Source organism: Poecilia latipinna, unplaced genomic scaffold (genome assembly GCF_001443285.1).
Source record: "Poecilia latipinna isolate Pla-1442-1.1 unplaced genomic scaffold, P_latipinna-1.0 Scaffold1899, whole genome shotgun sequence".
Lineage (NCBI taxonomy): Eukaryota > Metazoa > Chordata > Actinopteri > Cyprinodontiformes > Poeciliidae > Poecilia > Poecilia latipinna.
In genome coordinates, this window is record NW_015114515.1 from 9,785 (window position 1) to 19,656 (window position 9,872).

Consider the following 9,872-nt stretch of genomic DNA (forward strand, 5'->3'; position numbering starts at 1 on the left):
CAATGACCTTTAATGCAAGCAGACTGTCGGTTCTAGTTTGGCGTGGACGGTGGAGCTTCTGTGCTCGAGTGTGAGAGCAAAATCCACACGCGCCCCAAACTGAAGGATCCGTCCATCGGTGAAAAAAAGCCAAAGAATTGAGTTGTCTTTTTTTTTTTTGTTGTTGTTGTCGTCGCTCTCCACCGTGAACTTTCATCCTCGCAGGCAGAGCAGAGACGGCAGCCTAATCAGGAGGTGGTGATGGCGCCGACAGATTGGGAATGTGACATAACACCCTCCCTAAGTTGTCACGCCGCTGTCAAAACCGGGGGTGGTCCTGTCCACCTTGATATAATCAAGCCCCTCCTTCGTCCACACGTCGGGTGTAAATGGTTCACAACAGTTTGCTGTGAAAAGCTCCCCGAAATAAAGACAACAAACAAAAAAAAAGTGTGAGAAAATACAAAATCCTCCATGGAGATGGCGTTTTGAATGTCTATGGAGAATAAATTACTGAAATAACTAATTAAAAGGAATTTTGGAATTTAAGCCAAAGTTTATTATTCAATATTCATCAAGCCTTCCTTCTCTCCACCATTTTATAAATGAAACGCCTGATTGGACAAGAGGCTGATTAATGTTGCAGAGAAAGTTCAAAGCACTACGATCAGTTTCCTTCGGTATAAATGCGTCTCATGATGATTTAAAAATTAAACCATTTAGCCTAATGAACTGATTTTTTTCTCTCCCCTTTCCTCATATGGGCTCTGCTCTAAAAGAAAAAAAAAAACACATTTTATCATTTCACTGAGTGAATGCTGTTGCATGTGATTTATCCTACAGTCCCTGAAAGCAGCAGCACTAAAAAGTATTAGGCTGAGATCCTTCTGGCTCATGTACAAAGTACTCATCATTAATGGACTCCACCGGCCTTCATTTCCTCCTCAGCTAAAGTGGCAAGAACAAACATTTTAACTGAGCTATTGATCAAAACCTAAAATACTGACGCACTCTGAATGCTTCACATCCTTCACTTTGGTAGCCCTAATTGGGAAAGAGTGCAACATTAAAATTTCCCCAATTAGAAAATAAAAGTCCAGCCAAGTAGAGCATTAAAGACAGAAGAAGCCAGTAACTCTGGAGGAGCTTCAGGGAGCCACCGCTCAGTTTTAGGAATCAGATGGTAATAAAACTACCAGCCGTGAACTCAGAGAATCCAGATCCTGTGTGTGGAAGACGACTACCAAAACATAAACCACATGCCCAGACTGAAAACTGATGGTGGCGGCGGCGGCAGCAGCAGCATCATCATGCAGTGGGGAGGTTTTTCTTCAGCATGGAAGCTGGTCGGTGGTGACGGAAGATTAGCAGTTACATAAAGTAAAACCTGAAAGAAAACCTGTCGGAGGATCACCGTTTAGGAAAAAGAATGACCATAAACATACAACAAGAGCTACAATGGAAAACCTTAGAATCAAAAGCTTATGTTCAGAAATGTTTTCCTTGCAACCTGACTGAGTCTGGGGAGTTTTAGAAAGAAAAACATGCAAAGATTTCAGACAGACCTGAATAAACGGTCGTTTTCTTTCCATACTACGACGACGGACTACTTTGCATTGGTACATCACATGAATGCATTGAACTCTGTTGTAGTTGTGAGGTACAGTTGACGGGGTTATTAACACCTTTGCAATGTACTGTCAGGTGTCAAATATGTAATTGTGCTGTAAAGAAATAAGCAGCTCAAAAAATAAAAAGGTTAGAGTTGTTCCAAAACTCGACATCTTTTGCCAAACGATCTAGATATCTCTAGCTGACTGTGATAGGAAATTGATTACTTTTAGCTTTGCTACACAGTTTCTGAGAAATAATCAATTCTGGGTTTTTTTTGAGGTTTGCAATGAAATCCTTTGCAATGCAAAATCCAGGCGTAGATTCCATTCCCATGTATTTGCAAATCAAAACCCCAAGACAGCAACAGATGCTTGAGGAGCCACGAGCGCTTCATAAATAAAATAATGTGGCTGGTCAACACGTTGTGAAAAAAATAAATTCCTGCATGACAGCACTGTAATTTCATTCATCACGCCTCAGCACGCACCAAATCAGACATGGAGGCTCCCTATTCTGCCACTGGTGGAGTTCAGGTTCCCTCAGTGAGGGCTGAGGTGGGGGAGGGTTAAGTAAGCAGCGGAGACTCATCGGCGGGTGGGCTGCGTTCGATCCCCACTGTTGTAGGGATTCCTCGGGCGGAACTAATTCAGCACGCAAGAGCGGTTAAAAGAAGGTGAATACACAGGGGGACGACCGGGAGGAAAAGCGGGAGCGACAGGTGCAGGCATGCAAGAGCTGAAGCGGAAGGAAACCCCGAGCAGGCAGCGCGCGGCTTTGGCTGCTGCTGCTGCTGCGGTTTCACAAAGCAATCCGTTTCCAGCCCCGGATGAAAGGAGACGTTTTTCCTACTGAAAACAGACTCTGCTGGAGAGCTGTGAACTTTTGAGAAAAACGGAAGGTGAAGAGTAGTTCTCCGTTTCTTTGTGGTTTCTAGATACATAAGCAGTGAATGACAGGAGATCAGGATGAGCCAACAGGTGGCTCACTGAAATCTAAATTTCAGTGTCTAATCTCCTTAAACGATCTTGAATGCGCCACGCTGATCTAAGACGTATCCATCTTCATACATCTGAGACTTCACGAGAGCACTCGAGGCTAAATTGTAAGCTGAACAGGTAAATAATATGCGATCATACTCGGTTAGTTAGAATATATGTGGCCTGTCAGAGTAAAAAGTATTTTCTGAAATAACCTTGAAGCAAAAACTAAATTTTCCATTAAAAACATTTCTCTATTAAATGTTTTTAATGACAGTCTAATTGTATATGTCATATTTTCATTACCTGCAAGTGGAAAATCATAACAGAAATAAAGGCTTTTAAACATCCATTTGTGTATAATTAATTTGTTTCACTCAATGAAAAAGTTCCTGAAATAAATGAGCTTTTTCAGTAACATTCTAATTTATTGAACGGGTCTGCCTTGCATTCTAGGATGTCATCAAAAAGTTCATTTATCTCAAAACAAATTTGAAGTGTTTCTCGATTAAACTAGATGGATTTAAGCACATAAAAACTTACACATGAAATGTTTTATAGAAAACGTGTTCATGTATTGTACTGCAGATGGACTGCGCTACTTGTGCATAGATTACTGCACCAATGCGGCGTGACATGGAGATCAGCACGTCATGCTGCATCTAATCTAGGGTGCTTCATTAGAGTTCTGTCTTCCTTATGGTTTTTATAAGGCTGGATTGTTGGCCGATCAACAGGGTTACCATGGTCACGTTTGACAGTGCAGGCAGGTAACAAGTTCTGCAGTAAAAGGGAGAATCTGCAGAGGTGATCATGAACTGCTCCAACATTTCTTATGCACGCCATTCCTCCTTCCACTAAATCTTTCACGTTTGCCCTGAACTTCTTTAGCTGGTTCACTCCTTGTTGAGGGCATAGGTGACTGCCTGTTGGACGACTGTTCTGTCAGCGTTCTTCCCCTTGGCAGAGTGATGCAGGAAAAAAAATAATTCTGAATTAGTTTTGTTTTTCACTGGTGTCGATTCTCAGGAATCTAGGAAGCGACAGGCCTAACTGCTTCAAGTAGAAGGTAATGGGTAAGGTTAGGTAATCACCGATATAAAGCAGCTTTGGATGCTATTCCAATTTATTCAGTCATCTATAGAGTAGCTTGCAACTGGCTCCACTGCTCTCACCAACATTCCCAAGTGTGTTTAAAATGTGGCCCATGTGCAGGTGGAACTCACTAATCTTGCTATGTCAACCAAGCTGCCTGCTCTACCTGGTGTCCAGGTCCAGTCCTGCAGGTTTTAGAAGAGTCTCTGCTCAAACTCAGCAGATTGAAACAGTCCATCTGGGTCCTCAGCGTGTCAAAGCTTTGCAGAGGCCTGAAAATCAACCATCACTTGATGGAGGTACCAGGATGAGAACTGAAACGATACAAACCCTCGAGGAGATCCAAGTTTATCGTCTATGAGTAAATGTGTTTCTTATGATGGATAGTTTCCCTCACCTTTAATATCCTGCTGTAAGCTTGCTGCTTTACAGTGAGAAGTGCTGATGGTGTGATGTTTGGATCTGATCAGTCAGACACAAACATTTTAAATGCTGATGTAAAATAGTACAAAAAAACGTTATGTGTTTGAAGACCCTCGATAAGGATGGAGCCTCCATTTTGGTGCTGTTAAAATATCCAAGCACAGTGAAAACATGTCTCCTTATGATTTCGACTAAGCTTGAAAGTTCATTCATACAAGTATAAAATGTGAGCAAAGATCTACTTGTAGGTAAATGATTAGATTTTTAGAAAATGTCAGCTTTGCCACCTCTTCCTCAGGAGTGAAGGATGCTCTGGAATAGGACACATTCAGGGACCGCAGGAAAAAAAAAAACCCTGTTAAGAAGTTTCAACCCTAAGGCTTCCTGCAGTGCAGGATGACATCACACTGAAGTGATTCATCGCTCCATCTGGAGTCCAGCTACGGCAACTGTAGGAAATAAACTTCAAACAATGGCTAAAACACTTTTAAAGAGACAATGAATGAAATTTTATGCATTTATTCATGTAGTTATTCCACTCTGATTCAAAGGCTCAAGGCTGGGTCAGCGGTTTAATAGCCAAAAATACTCTAGAATTTATGGTTAATGTTTTTAAATCACTTTAAGGTTTTCTCTTCATTGTTTGTACCATCCTTCCTTAAAAATGCCACAAAACTTTGAAAAGTGCATTTTGGTGAATATCTCCAAAACTGAGTTGTTCGTACACCCCCAACCCATAAAAATGTCCCCCATTGTCAAGGCTTGTGATGTCACAAATTTGCAACAGGAAACCACCAACATGTTTGTTTGTTTTTTTTTTTTCCCCAAAGGTTTTATAACCATCCTGTTCAAACAACATTCTTTTTTTTTCTTTTTACACAGCCAGAGAACAAAAAAGGTTGAACATAATAAACTCCCAAACCTTTTGTACAGAGAAATCAAACTAAATGAAGAAAACATCTCTTATTAGTCCATGAATCCTCGCTTGCATTTGCGATAAATTGGGAAGGGAGACACGAGCGTGTCCAAATGAGGCTCTCTGTGTTGTACGCAATATCAATCAGTCTATTTCACTCGCTGGTTTTATCGGTTTTTATATGGAATAGAAACCAGCGAGACTAGGCCATTCAACAAGTAATCCAGTAATGTCTATGATAGTGTGTGCGTGCGTTCAGAGGTTATCAGTGTGAATGTGTCAGGAGTAGGCAAACTAATTAGGTGTATGCATGTCTGAGTCTCATGATTTAAGCCAGTCCGAACCCCTCTGAGCATTCCTGAATGGCCAACAGCAGCATGTGTCTCAGCTTCTCGTAGCTCTCGTAGGCTGGAAGGTCAAGCTGGTTAAAGCTGAGGAGGGACAGACGAACAGAAACGGTTAGCTCGGCTTCGTTCAGGCGCTCAGAAGCGACGCGTTACCGAGCCGCGTCTCGCTTACCAGGTGTGAGCAGATGGCAGACGGTCAGTTGACCGATCATCGCGGTGAATCTGGAACTTCTGGATGCCGTTCATGCCTTCTAGAGCAGCGAAACCCTGGAGGGGAACCTTGGATGTGCCGGTGACAAACTGCAGGAACTTGGCCCGGTCTGCCTGATCGAAGGACCGCAAGGCTCTCCAGAACCACTGGATCTGCCACGCAAAAGACGAGATGACAAAAAAGTGAGTATTTTTGCTTAAAAAACACGTTTGTTTTTTTTTTTTAGAGTATTCTGTATTTTGTAGAAACTAATTTTCTTCAAGTTTTAGTCAAATTTAAAAAGGCTTTGAGACTTTTTTAAGAAAAAAAAAAACTTCAATTTTGAATCTACATGAACTTTTAAAATTACAGTTTCACAACTAATGTTTAATACTAGATAAAGAAAGAACCCTTTGATTCATTTCCTCAAATAAGTTAGAGATAGTGAAAGGTTGGTGAAAAGTTGGAAGGACGGAGGGCAAAGTCCATGTCTAGTAGTTTGATCACAACAAAATCAAAACCTGACTTCTTTAGCCAGAACCAGAACAAACCTAATGAACGAACGCTTCCACGGTATTACAAGGGGAAAACAAAAAGAATAATTAAGTAAGAATACACCCAAGACCTAACTAAAAGTAATTAAAGAAACATTGTGGAAACCTGCATATTTCAGACTTCTCAAGGCCTAAAATTATTAGGACTGTTTTTTTTTTTTGTTGTTTTTTTAACTGAACTTTACCTGAATAGAGCTGGATTGGTATTTATGATATTCAGTGTTGGCCTTCAGGTCATCGATGTCGATGGTAGGCAGGCCAGAGATGAGCAGCTCCAGCTCCTGCTCTGTGAAGATGGAGATCAGTCTTTTGGGGATGATCTCGTAGAACCCCTCAAGGAAGGCTGCCAGTTGTTTGCGGATCGCGCCTAAACACAGAAATAAATACAATTACGGCCAAAACGAAAACAGTCTGAGAAGAAATATGCTTGAAATTGTTAGATTTTTCGATGTAAAGGCTTATGTAAGCGTAATACAGGTATAGAGGTCTTGTTCCAGCAGCACTATTTGTTTGCTGGATATTTAAGAATAATTCCTGCCATCTAGTGGCAGTGTTTCCACATTACACCTTTAGTCAGAATGTGGAGATTTAATATAATACCAACTTGTCAAACAAGCACAAATCTCCACTGCTGTTTACTCCTTAGTGTGACAAAGACTCATTGTTTGGGGACTAAATATTCAGAAGCTTACCAGTCATCTTCATCTGGCACACCAGATGAACGTACTCCTTCTTATTTTCCTCGGTGACGATAATGTTGGCGCCGTTCGGCTTGAGGTCCCTGACTTCACACACTCCAAACTCTTGGACCTAAAACCAGCGGTAGTTGCAAAATACAACTTTCACATCTCAAATTACGTTGATTGGACAGTCAAGTTCTATCTAATAGGTGGTGATGGGAAATCAACCACAGATTGAAACACGGCAGATACAGACCTCTGTGCTGAACGTCAGCTCATAGCCCAGTGTGGACACGTCGTTCTCCAACAAGTACACCAAACCCTGGAAGAATGGGTAGTCCTCGCTCTCCATGTCTGTGTACCTGTAGAAAACAAAAGATGAGTGCAAAACATTGAGAAACTAAAAAAAAAAAATATGCAGATGGTGTTAAGTAATTCAACTCTTCAGGTTCATATATGTGAGGAAATTGTATTAAATTAGTCTTTATTATTATTATTTTTTTAAACAGAGAAATCTGTGACCCCTTTTTTTGTGTTTTAAGACACTAAACAACAAAGTCAAACTGGAATCTTAGAGGTCAAAATGTAAAAAAAAAAAAAAAAAATTGTCATACAGTGAAGGCTGAGGTTAATAATTGCTTCATAAAATGGTGGCACACACAGCATTAAACAGAAGCATGTGTAACGGAAAGTTTACAGCGAGGGCAGGAGGCTCAGGTACCTGACGCTCTTGCCCAGGATGTGTTTGTAGAAGCTGCGAGTGAAGTAGCATTCCAGCAGCCGGTTGTCGTACACCGCCTTGGCCACAACGCGACCCACAAACTTGAAGTAGCTGAGGTGGTTGGGGTTGCAGTGAGACGAGGGGTTTATGGTGTAGGTGACGCGGTCGCCGGGTGACGTGCGGAACAGGGCGTACATGGGGTTGAACATCTCCCTAGAAATGATCATGTACCACTCCCTGAGCAGGCCACCTGCATCCTGACCCTCCTCCCCTTCGAACACGATGTATCTGCAACAGAGCCAAGGCAGAACGCGGAGGTTCGGTAAAGTGCTTCTGAATTATGGAGATGAAGTGAAAACGGAAGCGATGACGGCTTACAGTCTGTTCTTCATGTCCTCTGGGCTCTTGCGGTGCAGTTCCCTGTAGGAGTCCTCAAACACGTGATCGCGCCTCACATGAACAGCCATGTCCTCCTTTCTAAGGCCTTCGTCCAGTCTTTCCAACTCCTGGCGGAAGTACCTTAAAGAGATGGAGAAAACCAGTCGGATTTGATGAAACGTCCCTGGTGAACGCGGCACACGGTGACGGTGTGAAATTATTCCTCTTACTTCCTCTTCACATCAAAGTCCAAAATCCGGATGTAGTCGACTAATACTGCGAAGGGCCCGTCGGCCAGGTGAGTGGTCGACTGCCGCAGGATCTGATTAAGCACTGTGCGGTGAGTTTCTAAAAACCACAATCAGTCCTGTTAGAAACCGAACAATGCACTGAAACAAAATTCCCTCTTTTTACTTCAGTGTGCTTCAGTCTCACCGGCAAAGCGGAGGAACTTCTGGGTGTCTGGTGGGAGGTTGGAGGAGATGTGCATGGAGGACGGCTCTCTGGAAAAGAACGGGTCCAGGGACGAAGGGGTGGCGGGCGTGAGGGGCGCCGGGGACAGCGGCGGAGGCTCATCTTTAATATGGGACAGCTGGCTCTCCCGCGTGTCCCTAACAGGAGGCTTGCTCTCTCGCTCCGTGGCGTGAACCAGAAAGAAGGCCTCCACAGCCGGCTGGAGCACTGGAGAAACGGATCATCGGTCACTGCTGTGCATCGCCAAACCTGGCTCCTTCACAATAAAAGCATTCCTTAATCGGAACTCCACCTACCCAGCACAGCATGCTGGTCATGAGACTCCTCCAGCTCCTTCAGACACTCCCCTAGCATGTCCCACAGCTCGTCCAGCAGCAGCTGCTCGCTGAGCAGAGGGAGGTCTGGAAGTTTCTCCTCGCTCTCTGACTGAGCGTTTCCTTCTTCGTCTAAAAAGAAAAGGTCGAATATGGACTTCAGAAAGGTGTTGCCCACAGCGAGAAACACACAACGAATGCTATGAGTGGCAATTTTGCATTTCTACGGCTAAATATTAGTTCAGCAATTCACAAGACAGCAGCAATTCCAAGTATTTTCCCATCGATACATAAAGTGAGTTAATTGTAAGGAAAATGTGCAGTTGTTATATTTACAATAATCAAAATAAATCTTATGTTTCAAACTCAAATAATTCTATAAATGTATAATTACAAATATATTTGTAAACATTTTAATAAGCCTCAATGATACCCAATTTGCATATAATATCACAAACCATGACACCAAGTCTTCATACCATCACAGGAACAAGTTTTATTAAAATCTATTATAAGTAGATGAAATATTTATGGATGGATGTAGTAATTCGTACCCAGAGGCGCAGCGTCTTGCTCCAGAGGAGACGGCTGGTCGACGTCCATTGGAGATTCATCTCTTTGTGCCGACTGAGCCTCTGGCGCCGACTGAACGTCAGACTGAAGAAAACAAAGACGGACAGTCAGCAACAGGAAAACGTATAAAATACAGTCGTTTTTCTACACATGCAACTCTTATGAGATTGCCATGCAAAATGGCATTCGCATGGTCTACAGAAACAGAGCTTTGAGGGAAGAAGATCAAGGGAAAAGCATTAAGCCACATCTGCCAGCAAAACAGACATGAGCAGTGGAGCAAGCAAAACATCCACGGTTAAACAACAGAACCCGTCGATGCAAACACACTGAAACACAATGCCACAAATTACAGGCACATCTGACTGACTGATGGGGCCGTCAGCGTTCATCATGCCAGCAAAGATGATGTATCGGTGCATAAACCAACTGAGATGAAAGCAACTGGATGACAGCATACACAATTATGTTTGCAGATAAACAAAGGATCTGGAAGAAAATAATATGATTCCATGCAATTTTCATAAAACCTAAACCCAATAAAGCCAGCTTCTAATTAGATGTAGCAAAAAAATCTGTAATCAAGAGTAGGCCTGTCGCGATAAACGATAAATCAATTAATCGCACGATAAATTAA

At 42.5% G+C, this 9,872-nt stretch overlaps 1 protein-coding gene across 15 annotated transcripts in view; it reads right to left on the reverse strand.

Moving 5' to 3' along the window:
- Positions 1 to 4,591: 4,591 nt before the first annotated feature.
- huwe1 (HECT, UBA and WWE domain containing E3 ubiquitin protein ligase 1) overlaps positions 4,592 to 9,872 on the reverse strand; it is a 47,993-nt gene continuing 42,712 nt past the window's right edge. For all 15 annotated transcript variants that reach the window (XM_015015294.1, XM_015015292.1, XM_015015291.1 and 12 more), the window contains 11 exons: positions 9,217 to 9,319; positions 8,645 to 8,794; positions 8,310 to 8,555; positions 8,105 to 8,222; positions 7,875 to 8,015; positions 7,497 to 7,784; positions 7,032 to 7,137; positions 6,788 to 6,905; positions 6,281 to 6,462; positions 5,524 to 5,714; positions 4,592 to 5,435 (listed from right to left, as the gene is read on the reverse strand). In XM_015015294.1, coding sequence (XP_014870780.1) covers positions 5,333 to 5,435; positions 5,524 to 5,714; positions 6,281 to 6,462; positions 6,788 to 6,905; positions 7,032 to 7,137; positions 7,497 to 7,784; positions 7,875 to 8,015; positions 8,105 to 8,222; positions 8,310 to 8,555; positions 8,645 to 8,794; positions 9,217 to 9,319 — 1,746 coding nt within the window. In that variant the 3' untranslated portion in view covers positions 4,592 to 5,332. The remainder of the gene's footprint in view (positions 5,436 to 5,523; positions 5,715 to 6,280; positions 6,463 to 6,787; positions 6,906 to 7,031; positions 7,138 to 7,496; positions 7,785 to 7,874; positions 8,016 to 8,104; positions 8,223 to 8,309; positions 8,556 to 8,644; positions 8,795 to 9,216; positions 9,320 to 9,872) is intronic.